Below are 18,695 nucleotides of genomic sequence, written 5' to 3' on the forward strand. Positions count from 1 at the left end.
CCAAAGCCGGAGCCGGAGCGGCGGGAGCGCCCCGAGTCTGCCCGGCCGCGCCGCCGCCGCCTCCTCCCGCCGCGCTCGGCCCCGGCCTCGGCTGCCCATGGCGGAGCCGGGCGCGGAGGAGCCCGACGAGCGGCTGCTGCTCCTCGTGGAGCCGCCGCCGTCACCGCCTCAAGCAGAGCTGCCCCTGCGGGGGCCGCAGAGTGCGAGAGCCGTCCCCGGCGGGGCCGTGCGGCAGTGTGGGGAGCCGGGACTCGAGGAGGTGGAGGACTCGGAAGACTCAGAGGACTCGGGGCCCGAGGGGGTTGGAGAGGACGAGCCTCTCCTGCGGGCATCGGGTAGCGGCCGCGGGCGGCGAGCGGGCGCCGCCTGGGACAGGGAGCGCCGCGCCGCCGCAGGTACGGCCCGGGGCCGCCGCGCTCGGCGGGACGCGCGGGGAGCGGCCGGGGGCGGCAGCGCGGGTCCGGGGACGGAGGCAGCCCCTGCCCTGCCCTGCTCTGCTCTGTCCTGCCAGTGAGGCTATAAAAATGTCTGTCGGGACTGAAGTGCGCTCGCTGTGCCGTGTCCGATGACATTGCATCGGTGAGGGGCAGAGGTGTGTTGATAGTGAAGGGAGGATGCTGCACACGGATGGAAGTTCGACTGCTTTGTCCCTGTGTGCAGGGCTGTTCGTTTACATCTTCATGAGTGTCTCCACTTCACTTCTCCTCGCTCTCTGTCTGCTGCTTTGTTGGGCCTTGCTTTGTTTGTTTCTGTCATGTTGTTTGAAACTTGTGGCTTTGCATGTTTTGAAGGCTGTTTTGTGGTGGGACTGCTGCTTCCTGAGCACTTGGAGAAATGTCGAGTTTTCAGTTTGGCTTGTCTATCCCACTTTTTTTGTGACGCCCATCGTTTCATCTTGAAAAAAAAAATCAGTCTGTGTTTGTTCTTTGTTTTAATCATATGCTCACTTTGTACTATCACATGCTTTAAGAGTTTTAGATGTGGGCTCTGCTGTCATATTTTTGGTTTCCATAAAAATTTATCTTCTTTTCGTATTTTCAAATCAGTTCCTGAAGAGAGAAATACAATGTGAGAGTCCAGAAATGCAAGAACTTAGTTATTAATTTGAAGAGAAACATAAGTGTGCCCATTATCGAATTCTAAATATACTGGCAAAATGATAAATTACACGATATTTATTGCTTACTTTCTTTTCTTTAGACTTTCAAACTTTCTGATTCTGTGCAAGTTTCTATATAAGTATACATCTAGGATGGGTTTGCTGACAGAAATATGTGGAGTTCTCTCACGTCTTTGTTTTTGCTGTTGTAATTATAGTATAGGATTTCTTGCCAGAGACTGGCAACACTGTTTCTTTTGCAACAATAGAGTACTTTAAAAAAAATCCAAACAGCCCTCCCCATCAAGTTTAACAAAATAAGTTATGCTAATAATTCTATTTTAGTGACTACAGAGAACTTTTACTTGTTTGGCCATAGACAGAAAAATCTCATCTTTCCAGCATTGGTCTTGAGTGCAGTCCATACCCATTAAAATGAAGAGTTTTCCTTTTTCCTACAAGACTTAAGATCTGTTAAGGAGATAGTGCTTCTAGCAAAAAGTTTATAGAAACTTTAAAAAAGAAGTTGATGCTTCAGAATGGAGGCTAGAGACAAGGGTCTTGCAGCACTGAAGCAATTAGGATGGTGAGTGCAGAGTACTACTTGGAATCTGCCCCAAAAGTGTGTAAGAAAACCTCAGAAATGATACTGATTACAGCATCTCATCCTTTGTTTCCTTGTCCTTACCTTTTCTGTATGTGTAACCCTTGAAGGTGCAGAATTGTACCATGTATCAGGTGGAACCAACATGCACCACATGTTATTTATGTATGTTATTGCAGCACAGAGTGTTTCCTTAATGGAATAGGAGAAGATGGAATTGGTTAAAGGGGTGACCTTTAATCATGTAATGTTTTAAAAGTATAACTCTAGCTTAGTGTGAAGGAGTTCATACATGTTACTCTTGCAAAGTATATTAGTTTAGCTTAGCTCATGTCATGCTACCTTGATGGAAGAACAGGTTGAGGTGCATACATGGATGATAGTATTTGTATCTTCTTTGGCAAGTCTTCATCATTCCAGTATAGCAGCTTTACAAACTTGAGCCTTATCCAAATTAATGTGAAAAAAGTTCTCAAGCTTGGTAGTTCGACTGTGTGTGCATGAGCCTTGTCTCCTTAGTGGGAGTTTAATGAGAGGAGTAATTTTCAAGAGTAATTGCAATAGAAACCCTAATTAGTTGTAATTGTAAGTTTAGAGACTGTACTGGGAATAAGTTGTGTCATAACATGCTTTCTCAGTAGAAAACTTGATTAAAATAATTTTTAAAAAAGAAACTAACTCAAAAAACCCCAAACCCTGCCACATTCAGGAAATACTATCTTCAATTAATATTTTTTATTTTTATATGGAGAGGGTTGATAAACTCTTTAAAACTGCTAGTTTCCTTGTAAATGTTTTTGTACAGCCACATCACTGTTGTAATATGCTTCCTAGCAGCACAGTAGCAATACTGAGCAAATAATGAGTTTTAAAATTATCTCCTCTTATTTCAGCATGCCTTATTTATTTAAATTTTCTTTTCAGAAGTTATCTTTTATGTTAGAAAAGACATGGTTGAAGAATTTCCTCAGAATTGAGGCTACTTAATGACTCTAGATTTTAGAATAAAAATAAATTAAAAACTGACCTTCGAGTCTTCGACACAGTCAACTGCAATCCATGTGACACAGAGTTCATCTGTAGGTTTTCTTCATCTGGAAGATCATTGTGCAGAATGACTTAGCATAGATGTTGCATTTCATTTGGTAACACTATAATGCACAACCCTGCTTTTGCTTTCACTGACAAAAATATGTAGTAGTTGGAGCTCAGCTTGTGATGTAATGTAGATGTGTGGAGATAGATGAGACTCGACTGAAGTAAGAACCATTGATTCAAAGTGACTTTTTCCATAAGAATAAGTCTATTGTGGGTTTTTTGGTTAATTTCCCTAACTCATTTGAATGTGACAGAAAAACCTTTGAACCTCTTCCCTCTCTCTTGCTGTCCTACTCTAAAGTCTTAAAAGTGTAGTTCATCACGGCAGTATTGGCCAGATAGTTACAACAGATTCTGATCCAATGGGCTGTAGCTGTTGATTCTTAAGAATGACCTGCTATTAGCTTTAAGGTTTCTCTTCCGTGTTGCTAACTTCTACTAAGATTTTCTTAATTTTTAATGCTTTTTGACTGTTTTTGTTGGGAGTCCATGTTACTGTTTTAAGTGGTACATGCAAGAAAGTGTTAATGTTCTAAAAAGCTTCAAAAAGGGTCCTGAGCTACAAAAAAAGAATAGTAGTTTGGTTTTTTTATTTGACTCTCTACAAACTATTAAGGAGTATCTTTTTTGAATGGATTCTGTGTTGGTTGTCATTCCAGAAGGATATATGTTAAATTTCTTCAATAGCTGAAAGGGGATGTAGGGACACATATTAAGAAAGCAAGAAAATTACAGCCTGAAAAATATTCTAGACCGGAGCTTCTCAGCTGTTCCCAGCCAATAAACTAGTCCAGCTCAAAACTAGGGAGAATTTCTCCCAAGGTAATAACTTAGTCAAAATTAAAAAGAATTAATAACAAAGATAAAACACCTTATGTGGTGTGTGACCAGGCCTTGGGAATGAAATGTCTTCTCTCTAAACCAATCATCTTTTTTCTACTCTTGGAATTGTGAGTCATGTTATAAAACCAAGTGTGTTTCTAAATAAACTTGTCTTTCTTTTCTATCATGAAAGATAACCATATAACTGTGCATCTTATTTCCGCTGCACTTAAAGGGTTAAAACCCCTTTCCACGGCTACAAGGGGAACAAAACAACTTTTTGTAAATGTTTAATTTAGAATAATGTAGTTGTTTGTTAATGCAGAAATAAGCCTTAATGCACAGACCCATTAGAATGTACTCAGTGAACATGTGAAACACTCCTAGCCTTAAAAGAAGGTATAATTATCTACAGTATCAAAACTTGTGAAGAAGTAATGAAAAAATTGAAAGGTCAGTAGTATTCTGGCACCGTTCTACTTGTCTTTCTAAATGTTTGCATCGAGTCCATTTGCTCCAAGTGTCTGCACATACCTGCTCTGGTCAGTAGGTAAGGAAATCCTACAAGTCGCTCACAGTGTTTTAAGGCTGGAATGGTGCCGGCATGCAGTACCTCACTGCTGTGCTGGTAGCCTTGTGCATGGAGCTTTGTGAATGCTACTTGTAGCAGATTATTCAGTGGATTAACTTCCTTGCGTTTTAGCAGATAACAAACATGTTAGCCAAGCTCTAAAATGAATGTTACAATACTATTCTAATAGTGGGTAACGGGCAGGACACAAAAATATGTAAAATCTTTCACGCTTTTTTTGCAGTTGTGACTTTGAACTTTTTTTTTTAGATTTGTTTTGTAAATAAATATTAAAAAGATAAATTCTTGAAAATTGTAAACAGCAGTGGCAAAAAATTTGTTGTTGCAGATTTGGCTGACTTACTTGAAACAAAAAGTTGATTAGACATGGATAAATCAGTGGAAAAACTTGCACTAATTAAATGGATGAGATTTTTCAGCCTGCTGTTAGATGGGTGTCAGCAGGGAAGGCTGTTGGTTTATCAGTGTGTTTGCTTATGCTCAATTTGCAGTACAAGTTGTACTTAAGACTGGTTGTTTTCTTGTTTTTCAGGACATACCGCAGATATGAATATATTTTTAGATGATCCAGAATTTGCAGAAATTATTCTAAGAACAGAACAAGCTATAGAGTGTGGAGTTTTTCCAGAAAGAATCTCTCAAGGATCCAGTGGGAGTTACTTTGCTAAGGATCCAAAAGGGGTGAGCATGCTACTACAAAGTCAGACACACCATCAGCAGCAAGTTGAAAATGGAAAGTCCAAAATTCTATCTGTATGCAAATTAATTTAAATAAGTTATTAAATAATTTATTGTAGGCCAAAATTTATTTTGGAAAAATCAATGCAAGTAATACTTAGATTTCTAATTATGCCTTGCTGCATAAGCTAAGGCGCAGTAACTATTTTTCCTTTAGCAGTTCTATCATGTTTTTAATGATCTCCACCAAAGAAATAGGGAGGGAATAAAAGGGCCTCTAATATCTGAAAACAGTTCAGGAATTCAGTTGTGCAGAATCTTGTTCTCTGTCTTAATTGATTTTTGCCCAACTGAGCTCCTGATTTCAGTATGGTTTAAGTTTCTTTAGTTAAGCCTCCTATATTTTTTTCTCTTCTCTTCTCTTCTTAGGTAGCCTTTTATTTAGGTTATGTCTCCTTTCACATATGTGATTGGTAGATAGACAAAGAAGAGCGAGATCATCAAATCTACCTTTTAACTTGTAGTTTTCTGCTGAATCTTAATGGGAAGATTTGGTTTTCCCTTCTGTAGCTGATAAATGGTACCTTGAATAGTGATCATCAATGAAGTGTCCTAAGATTACTTTGAGGCAGAGAAGTAATAGTTACCTGAATCTCTCTCTTGAAAAGCAGCATGTGGTTAGCATTATTTAGTAAGAGGAAATGATGTCTCAGCCATACTTCCATATTGTTTTCTTTAAATTAGAAGTACTTTGCTACTGACCAGTTTGACAAAATAAGACCTTCAACTGCTCATATTTTGTTAATTTGTCACATCTAATTTTATTTGAAGCTCAATCAGCAATTTTTAGCTCTTAGATAGATGTAGGTGTTCATTAATCCTGAAGATCTCAATTGTGCTGGAAATGGAAGTTGGAACACTTTGAATGTCTAGATTTTCAGAGTATGTTCAACAATTTTATCATTCCCATAACAGTAATTTTCCTTTCATTTAGGAGGTAGTATGTTTTTTGCTTAGCTTTTAGTCATATTATTGGTCATTAGAAAACATATTCCTGTTTTGCCAGTCAATTTCCATAGTTGTTTAGTTGTTTTAATGGCAATTTTCTGGTGATAGTTTTTACACTTTATTGAATAAGTGATTTTTTTTTTTTTTAGAGTAGTTATAAATAAGTGTGTCCATTTATGATTTTATTTTATGGAAAGTGGCAGAACCACCCTTTCAAAATTTTCTGAGAACTGTGTTTCATATACCTGTGTTCCATGAACATTTGTTAGTAATGATCCCCTTCAGTCTGGTGGAGAAAATAAAAAGGAGGGTCTCTCTCTCTTTTTGAAACCTGTAGGAAAGAAAAAATCTTTCTGTAATGGCTTTGTGGCATTCTTGCTATCACATGCAATGCTGTAAATATAAAAACTTCTTCAGAGTTCCAGCTTCAGGTCACTCTCTTTTTTAGTAGCTTAGATCTTTGTAGATTTTCTGGTTGCATGCTTGTATACACCTATTCAGACTTCATTCTCTTTATAAAGTAGGTTTACATCTTATTTAATACGCAATAGGAAAAAAATGTAAATAGTCAAATCCTGGTTTGAATCAATAGTTTTTCAAAATTTCTGTGCATGATGTATCTAAAGAATATTCTAGAGTGTCACACTAGAAATACTTTACAACTGTTTTTTGAGTTTTTCTTAATGCTGTGCAATCAAGATGTTTTTTATTATTAGAAAGTTAGTAAAGAAATCACTAGAGAAAAGAAATCATACCATAGCTCTGGTGATGGTGGGAGTGTATTTATGCATCATTTTAATATAAATATAACCACAGTATTTTGGATGGGCCATTTAATTCCTTTTTCCTCATGTGGCGATTTTCTTATTTGTTTTACTTTTCTTTTGCTATGTTGTTTTTGTTCCTAGTAAAGTTTCTAGTAGTGACTTGCTCTCCTCCCTTATGCAGGTCATTGATTTGAATATAAGTATTTAGGGGAAGCAAAGACTGAGAAAAGAAAACTGTTTGTTTTATATGGTTCAAAAAAAATTCATTGCAAAATATGAAAGTATTTGGTATATAAGACTGTGAGAATAAAGACACTGAGTGCTTAGAAGACTTTAAATTTTACTTTTCTTCTTTGCTTTTGTTCTAGAGGTTATCTATGTTTGCTATCCATATTAAAGGTCTGATAAAACTTCATTTTGTCAATAGTGCAACTTCCATGTATAGAATGGATTTCAGATCCTGTTTGAGTATTGCATCATTCTACTTCAGACCGGTTCTGTTACTTGCTTTCTCCTATTCCTCTTGAGTAATCTCCTTTCTTATGCTGGGAAGGAGCTCATTAAAGATGTGCTAAGCCTTTTTACTGGTCACCTTCTGAAGTGTTTGCCCAAAATGAATACCAAATTACAGATAAAATAAACTGTTTCCATTAGGTCACCTTTTGTGCAAAGTTGGTTCTGTCAGAAAGATAAACTTCAAATTGCATAATTAAAATTAGCTTTTTGCATTTATTGGCAAAAGTTATATAATTGCATACTGAAATGGAGTTCAGTACTTAAGCAGCATTATTACAGAAGTCTTGAATATTTCTGCATTTGTTGTTCTCATTGTGTAAGCAATAAATAAAAGACATTGTGTCTGTTACAAATTGTTCTGCAATATTGTTCCTGACAGTTTCAACTAATTGCTAATGTTAATAGAGTCAGTCTATAAATTTATTTTGACTGGCAAAATAAAGACTGGTCTTGGTAACTTGTTCTACAGGCTGAACTTTTTGGTTCTGCTCTGGTCATCAACAGCAGTGGCTCTGCCAAGCTTAGCGAGGTTCTAACTTCAGCAAAACCTTGTAAACCATATGTAGATTTGACTGTATAGCACAGTACAGTCCAGGCTGGTAATAGAATGAGCTAAGCTCCTATTTTAAATGGGCACTTACTAGGAAGTATTAGCCAGAGAGTGATTCAGAAGAGGTAATCAAAGGTTAGACGTGTACACCACTTCTAAATACACCACAATAATTCCAAGAAAAGCAAAGCTGCTAGCTTTGTTTTAAGCAGCTAGATACATGTGATTCAATGGGAAAAAATAAATAACTTTAACAATTCTAAACCTAGCATTAGGATTTTGACTATAGTAGTACACCAAATGCTGTGATTTAAAAATTAAAAATAGTGAAGTATTCAAAAAACATGCTGGCCTCACATTGCATAGAATATTTATTGCATTTGTGTAGGTCTCAGTCAAATTTTCTCTGTGCAGTTGTGTTCAAGGTTTTCAACCTTAGAATCACAGATAACAGCATACGAAGCCCAAGAGAATTCTTGTCAATTTGTTTCCTGACTCTGTTGATAGGATGCTAATTTTATAGTACGAATGCAAAAGATGGTATTTTGTAGCTTTATTTTCCTTGTATTTAATGGGAATTAATCAAAATGTATGGATGAGACAGATGATGCTACTAATGCCTGGTGTCTTGTGTTTCTGTTTACAAACTGAATGAATTAAGTTTTCTATAGTTACTTAATCTGGGACAATCTCGGACAAAGCAAGATTGTCTTGGAAAAATTGATTGAAAAATCTCTAGAAGCTAAACCAGCTGGTCAGATCCTCTCCCTAATCCAGCTGAATCAGCAGCTACTGAAGAATACTGCTTGTTTCAGACTGCCAGCAAACATGTTCATGACCTGAGTGTGAATCAGCTTTGAGTGTTGGTTCAACAGGCAGTGTTTAGCTTATTGAGATACTTTTTTCATAAGGATTTAGTCAAGTACCATTATGTGAAAATGCTTCTTAAACAGTTGTCCTTAAGTATTTATTGGAAAGAATTTGATTTACTTGCCATTGTCCATTGAGAAGGGATGAAGATGCAGCACTTCTATAGCATTCTACCTGAGCTGCAGAAGAGTCATTATGTGAACTTTATGCACTAGGCCAAAGTTTATCACAGACAATTAAAAGATTATGTATTTTAATGTGGTAATAACCTTGAGGTTAACAAATATAGAACCCTATGTAGAAGACACCTTGAGAAATTGCCAATTTAATGCTCGTTCTATGGGGCAGCACTACTTTAACGTGATTCTTGAGGAATGTGTAACTAAGCTGTTGTTAGTTGTACCCTGTTTTGGAGACTGCAGAACTTGGCTGTCTGTTCCAGTCCTGAGCTGCACTTAAGTTTCTAAAGGATTTCTTTTTTGCAGCTTATCTGCTGGGTTTTAAGCCTGTCATTTTTTGGGTTGTTAACAGTACATGTGTTGTTCCTTTTTTTTTTTTATAACAACCTATTTCATAGTTCATTGTGAACTATTTCATAGTTCATTGTGTTTAAGCATTTACTGTTGCTACTGTCTTTCATTATGCACATATTTTGTGCTTATTCTTGTTGGTTTTTTTTAGCTCTCTCCAGTTTAACAGATTTCTTGAAGCATAGTGTCCAAAATTGGACAAAGGATTCTGACTAATTTTAAGATTTACTATGTAAATGATGGCTGATGGTTATTTTGATCCATTCCAACTCAGGGTAATAAGAAAAATCGTTTTAAAAGAAGTCAGTTGATTTTTAGTGTTCTCTGTATTTGTCACTTTCCTGGAGCCATTATGTCTCTGAAGTCGCTGGTCATTGAGTTGTTGGTGGGCTGAAAATTGTTTTTAAAGCTACTCTTAAAACCTCCCTTTTAAGAACTAAAGATAAATATTTTTTTTTTAATTCTGTCCTTTTGAATTTTGACAAAATGGTTTGAAAAAGTAAATGTTGGTTTTGATTTTTCTCTTATGAAGAGCTATTTTGAATTTATACTAATCCTAAAGAAGCACTTAATGATAAATTCATTTGGAATTAAATTTTGTTAGTTTTATTATTTCATAATCTAAAAAAGAGCAATCATAAAACCCACTGGATAGGATTTAACCAGTATTTTCAAATAACTAATTTTTAAACTAATTTTAATATTTTGCAATTCACAGAGCTCATATTTTAATTTTATATTATTTACTTTAGAAAATTGTTGGAGTGTTTAAACCAAAATCTGAAGAGCCTTATGGACATCTAAATCCAAAATGGACCAAATATTTTCACAAAATTTGCTGTCCTTGCTGCTTTGGCAGAGGCTGCCTCGTTCCAAATCAGGGATATCTCTCTGAAGCTGGTGCCTATCTTGTGGATGAGAAGTTGGGGCTTGGAGTTGTACCTAAAACTAAGGTAAAAGTTAAAACACAAATTACTGAATTAAAAAAAAAAAAAGGAGCCAAAGTATTTGTTAGTTTCTGAACTGTGGTTATGTAGATAGCTTTGTATATCATATATTATAAATAAGTAATTTATAAACTATTGCAAGTACAAAGGCACAGTGGTTTGATGTAGAAAAGGTGACTGATTTTTGATTTAATAGATAATTTTGAGCTATGAATTGAATCTCTTCTTTAGAACCACTTTCTAGCATTTTCTGATACTTTTTGTGCTTCATGTTTTGATGAGATGCAAATTGCAAAAATCAATATATAAAATTCCCATTTTTGTTTGGGATATGTAAAATAGAGAATATTCACCTTTTCATATAAAATTCATCTGTTAAGAATGCCTGATGCTTGCTTAGTTCTTTAAATTTTGTTTTATAACTGAGCATAACATTAAATTTACAATTGAAATAATGAGGAAATCTGAGCTGTGTTTAACTTTCATATTTTAAGGTTGTCTGGCTTGTCAGCGAAACCTTTAATTACAGTGCAATAGATCGTGCTAAGTCAAGAGGAAAAAAATATGCTTTAGAGAAAGTGCCAAAAGTTGCTAAAAAATTTAACCGAATTGGACTACCTCCTAAGGTAAGATCAAAAATAAGTAATTTGTGCACTTCCTGAATCTTATATAAAACATTTTTTTTAAAAAGGGTATTTATAAGTAGCTTCAATGATAGAACAAAAAAACTTGCTGCTTGTTGAAAACTGTCTGAAATTTGATACGGCTGTTTCCATGCAACATGTATCCACTTTTACATCATTCCTGCTTTTGAACTATTTTAATAATCTTTTCACTTTTTGTTCCAGTTAACAGTCCTGTTTTCTGCTAGGGTAGTAACATATTAATTGTTGTATATGTCACTTTTGCTCATTGTCAATATGTTTTTTCCCCCGCAGTTTATGTAATTTTAAAAATTTTTGGGATTTTTTTTTTTTCTTTTGCCTTCTGTTGTATTTATTCTTTGGGTACAATGCTGTTGTGTTCTTCCTACCTCTCTTTTGTCTTATGTGCAGACTACACTGACTAAAAACCTCACATCTTTCTTGCTTAATGAGCCTTATTATATCCCCAGAATATCACTACAGTGTTCTAATCCTCAGCTTTTAAAGCACGTACAGTTACGTACAGTTTGGGTAATCCACTTGTGTGAGTTCCCAGCAGTTTAGATCCATGTGACATGGGTTGTGCAAGCTTGTTATGAGCATGGTTATTCCACATGCTCTGTGTTTATCTATCTGCATTTTAGTTCTCAAATATAAGTTCTTGAATTTCAATCTTGAGCACCTTTCACTTATGTATGGAGCCTATGCCAACTCTCATGTTCTTGCTTGGGCTCTTTTGGAAAATGTATTTCAATCATTTTTTGCAAAAAGCATCTGTCTTTGAAGAAAATTGTTAATGCTGCTGGTGTTCTTATCAGTGAAGTTTTAGGGCTTTTCAGAGAGGAAGATTTTTCTCTTGCAATTTTTAGTGAGTATTCTCTGAACTATTGAAACAAGTGTTCCCAATGAAAAAGAGAACAGGTGTTACTTCTTTCTCTCTGTTTCATATATTTGTTGTAATAGTATCTGTTCATTTACACTGAGCAGCCTGGCTATAGTTTGTTACTGGTAGGCTCACCGAATGTTTAAACAAATGTTTTTTTAAAACCACCACCAGAACCTCCAGAAACCCACCCTCACATGATTTATCTCTTACCCTTTTTAAGAATATAGGAATGAAAGAGAAATTTTTTTATTACTTAATTTTTTTAGTGTCATACTTGCTGTGCTTTAAACTTTGAAAGTATATAATGAATTTTCTGTTAATGTTGAGATTATGTATATGACCTACCTATGTGCCTTTACCAAATGCAGTTTCTTAATATTTCAGGTTGGCTCCTTCCAGCTGTTTGTTGAAGGATATAAGGAAGCTGACTACTGGCTCAGGAAGTTTGAAGCTGATCCTTTACCTGAGAACACAAGGAAAGAATTTCAGTCGCAGTTTGAAAGACTGGTTATCTTAGATTATGTCATCAGAAATACAGGTATTTGTTAGTATCTCTTGGTATTTATCTATTTTTGTGAGGCAGAAATCAATGCTGCTTGAAAGCTGGTGCTTAAGGCTTTTTATGCATTTCAGATGCTTTTCTTATGATTGAAGGCCATAAAGATGCATTTTAAATTAAAAAAAAAATACTTTGGATTAATACATTAAATATTGTAGTAGGAAAACAGTCCAAACAACTCTTTGATTATTACCACTATTTTTAAGCAATGTGAGAATTCAAGAACAAATGTTTTCATTGTGCTTTAATTCTGTGCATAGGCTATTAACTGTTTCCCCCATTAGGATAAAGGATGGTGAGGTTTCAGGACCTGTAAGAAAAGCTGTGACTACAATTCCTTTTATTCTAAACTGGAGCTGATAATAGCACAGTTTCACACCAGCTCACAGTGGTTCATATTCATTGTGTAGGCACTGAGGTACCACTGCAATGTGTACCTGTCAGTTCTCCTGCACTCTTATTTTATCACTCAGAAGCTGGGATTCTTCTGTTACCTATGTAGGTGAACTACTTCTTGAGAAATCCAAAGGCAGTTTTATATTTAGAATATTTACTTTGTTGTTTGGCTGAGGTGGGCATCTTTGCTTTTCTTCAGACATACCATGTCTAATTCATTTTCCTTTTCTCAAATTCTGTTTTTAGAAGCAAACTAGAAGAAAGTTTCATAAGAACATGATACTTGCTGGCTGTTGCCATGGTCTGTCAGCTTTATCAAATAAGCCTCAGTGTTTCCAAGGAGTTAGTGTTTTTTGACATTCTTAAAATTGTGAGGCATATACTCAAAATGCAAAACCTCATTACATGAATGATTTTACCTTGATCTGATGCATCTAATCATAATACAACACGAAAATATGATGATGATTAAATTTAAGGGAGCACCTTAAAGAAGGTCCTACAAATGCATGCAGTCATTCTCTGTCCAAAAGACCTTCTCAGAGCATTTAATCTCTCAATTTTGTCTGAACAGTGCAGACATTTTCTGTTTCTTGCCCTTCTGTTCAGTTTTACCCCTTCTCCATCTTTATAGTCTGTTTTCTCCATGTAGTTAAAGGTCACATTTTCTATAATTTTGGAGGCCTTCTCCATTTCCTCATCAGCATTAAAACAAGCTTAAAAATTAAATCATTAGGGTCTGATAGTGTTTTCCTCAGGAAAAATGCACACCACAACCAATCTTTCTGCATAAAATGTATGAAGATAATTTCTTTTGGCTTCCTTGACATTTTGCTGCATATTTAGCCAGTTGGGGAACCTGAAGAAGTATTACATACCTAAGAACACGTGGTAAATTTGGTCTTTCCACTGAATCGGTTGCCTGTACATTTCAGTAAAACACAGCTATGTGTGATGGGAAAAACCCTTTTTTGAATAGTTTTACCAAACTCCACAGGTAAAGCATCAGTTTACAATATTGTTGTATGTCACTCTAGGTGATAATTTCTTTATAAATGATGTGTTGTGACATGCATTTTCCTGTTTAAAGACAGAGGTAACGACAACTGGTTAGTCAGGTACGAAAAACAAGATAATGGACTTGATCTGTCAGATAAGGTAAGAGAATTGTACTCTGAAACTTGTATTCTTTAAATTGTTTTGTGTTGTGACTTGGTCTTGCTGGAGATTAAGGGCATATTCTTAATCCTGGTGCATGGTCTCAAGAAATATGATAACTACAAATCATTGTAGGGAAAATGAGTGGAAAATCTATTTTGGTTACACCAGGTAGAGTGCTAGAAATTATTTTTATTGTTCTGTATTTTTGCTCTACTAGCTTGGGCTATAGTAACAGTAACAATGTCCACTGTTGCTCAGGCACATTTCTTCATGCCTTTGTACTCTGCTTATCTTGTGTTTGGGGAAGGGCTTTTCTTTAACGCTGGTAGAGTAAGAAATTATACATAGTAGAGTTTATTTGGATACTGCTTTATATTGTTTAAGTTGAATTTAACCAGTGAAGCTACAAAGTATATTTTTTAGTCTTTTTAATGTGTTTTGCTGTTTGTGTAAGCACCTAAGTATCACTTACTTTTTGAATATTCCTTCTGTAGGATAGCCAATGGACTTTAACTAAAGAATCTATTAAAATTGCTGCAATTGACAACGGTTTAGCCTTTCCTTTTAAGCATCCTGATGAGTGGAGGGCATGTAAGTACTTCATTCTTCAGTCATTTTCCTTTCGGGACTGTAACTTCCAAAGAAGTAATTTTTATTTGTGTTGTTGCAGTAAGGAGCTAAGAAATCATCACTGTAGCTATGTATGGAATTTTTAAATAATGTACTCTTCTTCAGAAAGTTAGCAACAAATGCCATTTTTGCAATGGCATATGTGATTTAATTCTTGTTAATATTTTTTACCTTTAAAAATATTGATATGTGGACACTCATAAACGTAGTACTGCATATAATGATGGAAATGGAAGAATTTAGCAACATGTTTCTCAAACATGTTTTCTTGAAAAATATAGTGGAAAATAACTTGATTGCAAGAATTTGCAAGTTGTCCCTCTGTTGGCCAAACTTCTATTTCAAAATGAAGGGTGCTGTTGTAGGTGGACAAGTAGGCAGGTTGTTTTTTCTTGTTTGTAGAAGTTAATGTTTAGTCAATTTACCATCTGCTTGAAAATACGATTACTGTTAAAATGAGATGGGTTTTGACCACATTTCTGACTACTTATCATTAGGAAGGAAGCGCCCAACAGGGCTTGCATTGACTTCTGTGGGCTATTATCCCACAGAGTTAAGTGTGGGCTAGTTATGCTGACAAAAGGGTGATTAAGTACTCCACCCAGAGCTCTGTGCAGTCTCTATCTTGATACTAAATAAATGCTGTCCTACATATCTCTTGGCTACAGTCACTTCTGTAGCTATTCTAAAGACACAGCAATTATTGCTTATTTTATACCATCTTTACTTCAAAAAGGATAAACTTGCATGATCCTTTAGAATTCTTTTGCAGATGGACAAGTGTGTGATAGTTTTGTAAAAGTAAGCGTGTAGCGTAATTTTTACAAATTGCAGTCTCTTACCCCCTAGAGCATGGTTTTGATGACTAGAGCTGCTTGGTCATTGAGGATTACCTTCTTAAAGCCAGATAGCAGCATTTGCAAAAGGCAAGAAGTTGGTCCAGCATGGATGAACAGGGAAATCCTGACTTAATCGGGATGAAAAGTTGAAGTACATTTTTAAAATAAAAGGAAAGATGTAGAAATTTCCATGAAAAAAATACAGAGTTTTTCCAAAAGTGCAAGATTGGAGTTTCAAATGCCAAAGCTCAGCTGGCAGAGGACATAAAGAGCAACAAGAAAGGGCTGAGTAAATTAGAAGTGAGAGTGGGACTGAAGAAAAGTGCAGCAACGACATAAAGGCTTAAGAAAGAACAAATTACTCAATGGTGACTTTGCCTCAGTTTTCACTTGTAAGATTAGCTCTCTGTCTCTTGGATCTCAAAGCTCATAAGAATAGAACGGGAATGAATCCCCAAAGCAAAAGAAAGGGGGTCCTTAAGAACAATGATCCTACAGAAGTTCATAGGAGTAGATGGGATGCAGTGGAAACAGTGGGAGCTGACTGATGCTGTTTGTGATGCAGTTTTCTTGTCACTTTTGAAAGAGTGTAGTAATGTGAGAGGTTGCTTCAGTCTTCATGTGAGACTGTGGAATGAATCCTCCTGAAAGCTGTGTTCAGGCACATGAAGAACAAGGAGGTGATAGAGAAGCCAGCATGGATTTACAAACTGTGCTTGATAACTAGGCAGCTTTTAATCATGACTGCTTCAGTGGCTAAGGGGAGGGCAGTGAATAGTGATTTTTTTCCTTGACTTTGGTAAGGACTTCTACATGCTCTGTCATAGTATTCTTGTAGGGAAATGTGAGACATGAGCTGAACAGCCTGTGAACAACGTGGAAAAGTGGCTGGACTGTCAGACTGAAAGGGCTGTGGGCGTTGTGAGGAAGTTTAGGGGTTGGCCTGCTGCTAGTGACTTCTCTCAGCTTCTGCAACTAATAGCTTGGTGCCTTGTTTAACGTCTGGTAATATTAATTGCTTTTGTGATATAAGTTGATAAAGGCTGTCTAATAGCAATTACATGAAAAGCTACAAATGCTTTTCTCTCAACGTACTTAAAAGAAGGCATTGAAAAAAATTAAAAATATATTAAAAATAGTAACTTTTTTGTTAATTGTGCCATATGAGTCAAATATCTGAAATATTTCTATTTGATTGCAGCTATTATTTTACTCCAAAGGAAACTGCCTTACTAAACTAGGGGAAGACCTTGACTGTTGCTTACAGTGTTTAATTTATATACCTTTTTTACTTACTGGTTTAACTGAATATTTATTGCTTAATATATTTCACTGTTTGAGAAAATGGCTTAGCAGTTGTAAAGCTGCTCTGGTAACTGTAGCCAAAAGGGATGTGTGGGGTAACAATGTTGGGAAAAAGAGGTGTTACTGAGGACTCGCAGGAGGTAGTAGAGTTCTGGACTCAGAATTCCATTTTTGCTTGTTTATCATTAAGTGCCATGTTTTTCTGCATTAGATCCCTTCCACTGGGCTTGGCTTCCTCAAGCAAAAGTTCCTTTCTCTCAGGAGACCAGAGATCTAGTTCTTCCTCGCCTTTCTGATATGAACTTTGTACAGGACCTTTGTGAGGACCTTTATGAGCTATTTAAGGTGAATCAAGAGTTTCTTCTAATTGGCTTTTACTGAAGTAGCTGATACTTGTAATGGGACAGTTACATTCATAAAAGGAATAGCCATCTAACTTCTGAATGCCAAGATAATATGTATTTTACCTTTAACATTGGCATGGTTGAAAGCGTTTCTGAAATTATAAGGAAACTGTCACCAATGTGGTTAATTGATAGTAATTACCTCATCCAAAAACATAAATTACCTATTCCATATCTAAGTTTCACATAATCAATTAAAGCTAGTTTACTTTTACAGCACAGATCTGTGTAAAAACAGCATTTAACATGCCTATGTGGTGTGTATGCACTTAAACTGTAGCAGCCTGAGGAAATAATGTATTTAAGGTTAACTTAAAGTATCTCCATACCTTTCATATACTTAATTTTATATGCATATATTGTGCTAAGCTACAGCTGAAATCTTGATCATATTGAAAGTCAAACTCACTTTAAAGATACTGAAACTGTCTACAGTGCTGACATGTTAAGAGTGTCCTTCTCTAAAACATTTTGTAAACATTTGTCAGATGTTCAAATGAAATAATCCAATTAATGGTTGAAAGAATTGGAAATTTTAAACTTTTAATGAAAATGCACTTGTAATGCCACAACTAGATCCTGAAACACATTTTTGCTATATTTGCATCCTCAACTCATTTGTGTTCAAAATGCCTCTGAGTTTGTTAGTTAAGTATTATTAAATCTGAAGGAGGAAGTATTTTTCTGCTGGAGTTATCATGACAGAGCAGTGTAACATTGTGTGATAATATTAAGCCTGGTATCTATCATCTATTGGTATTTACCAATGCCCAAAAGTGGCATCCACTCATGTATTTTATTATGTGAAACAGTCTTCATTTTCACATATGTAAACTTGAGGCAATAAATAGACCTTTTTGTGATTCATACTAGCACTCTATTTGAATCTTTCAGAAATTATTATAGTGTTGGTAAATATGAATATGCATATTATGATATTGATGAATTTGCATGCTAAATATATAGCTAAAAATAAATGGGTTATTTACTATAAACTCTTTGTTTTCTTTATAAAGACTGACAAAGGATTTGATAAGGCTACTTTTGAAAACCAGATGTCTGTTATGAGGGGGCAGGTAAGACTGCTTTTTTACACTTATTTATGCATTTGATTTATCATCACTGCTTTCTTTAGAGCTACAAAAACTAATTCCTATTACACTGAGTGACATTTGAAGGTATTCTTATCTGAAAAGACTAAATTCCTTTTTAGAGTTTGTTCTTATTTGTGGATAGATGAAACAGTACAAAGTGTATGCTGAGTTTTTTTATTTTTACAGAAAATACTTTTATTTGTATTTTGTTTTATTGTTTTTGTGGGAGATGAGAAGGACTTAACTGTATATTCTTAGCAAGTATTTTAAAAATGAAAAAGTAAAAAATTTGGATGAAAAATTTGATATCTGATTTCATTATGCTGTTAAAATTAATGTGACTTTGTTTTAGAGGGTTGACTTGATTATTGAAAGCAATATGAGGCAATAAAATTTCTTCATCCTATTAAATATTGAAACTGTACTTCAAAACCATCCAGCCATTTTCAGGTTAGAAATTTGATAATAGTTAAGTGCTGGGCTTGTTTAGTTTTCTGGGGTTTTTGTGTTTGGTTTATTTGTGGTTTGTTTTTTTTTTAAACACTAAAGTCAGAGAGGAGAGAGTTTCTCCATCTTCCTCCTATTTTACAATTTATGACTGGTGTGAAATACTAGAGGAAAAGCTTTAGCTAAGAACAAATCTAGTTCATTGTAGGCATAAAGTAGTGATTTCTGCAAGTGTGAGGCAATTGGACA

The 18,695-nt window shown here is 35.6% G+C and overlaps 1 protein-coding gene across 2 annotated transcripts in view; it reads left to right on the top strand.

Annotated features, from left to right (window-relative positions):
• Nucleotides 1-18,695, top strand: part of PI4K2B (phosphatidylinositol 4-kinase type 2 beta) — a 22,598-nt gene continuing 3,903 nt past the window's right edge. The window contains exons 1-9 of one of the 2 annotated variants that reach the window (XM_014891510.2): nt 1-395; nt 4,748-4,896; nt 9,887-10,087; nt 10,576-10,707; nt 11,996-12,149; nt 13,657-13,724; nt 14,222-14,318; nt 16,713-16,846; nt 17,922-17,981. In XM_014891510.2, the coding sequence (XP_014746996.2) occupies nt 98-395; nt 4,748-4,896; nt 9,887-10,087; nt 10,576-10,707; nt 11,996-12,149; nt 13,657-13,724; nt 14,222-14,318; nt 16,713-16,846; nt 17,922-17,981 (1,293 nt within the window). In that variant the 5' untranslated portion in view covers nt 1-97. The remainder of the gene's footprint in view (nt 396-4,747; nt 4,897-9,886; nt 10,088-10,575; nt 10,708-11,995; nt 12,150-13,656; nt 13,725-14,221; nt 14,319-16,712; nt 16,847-17,921; nt 17,982-18,695) is intronic. The other variant, XM_088163232.1, reaches the window with a different exon arrangement.

This window comes from Sturnus vulgaris, chromosome 4 (assembly GCF_052056855.1).
Source record: "Sturnus vulgaris isolate bStuVul1 chromosome 4, bStuVul1.hap1, whole genome shotgun sequence".
Lineage (NCBI taxonomy): Eukaryota > Metazoa > Chordata > Aves > Passeriformes > Sturnidae > Sturnus > Sturnus vulgaris.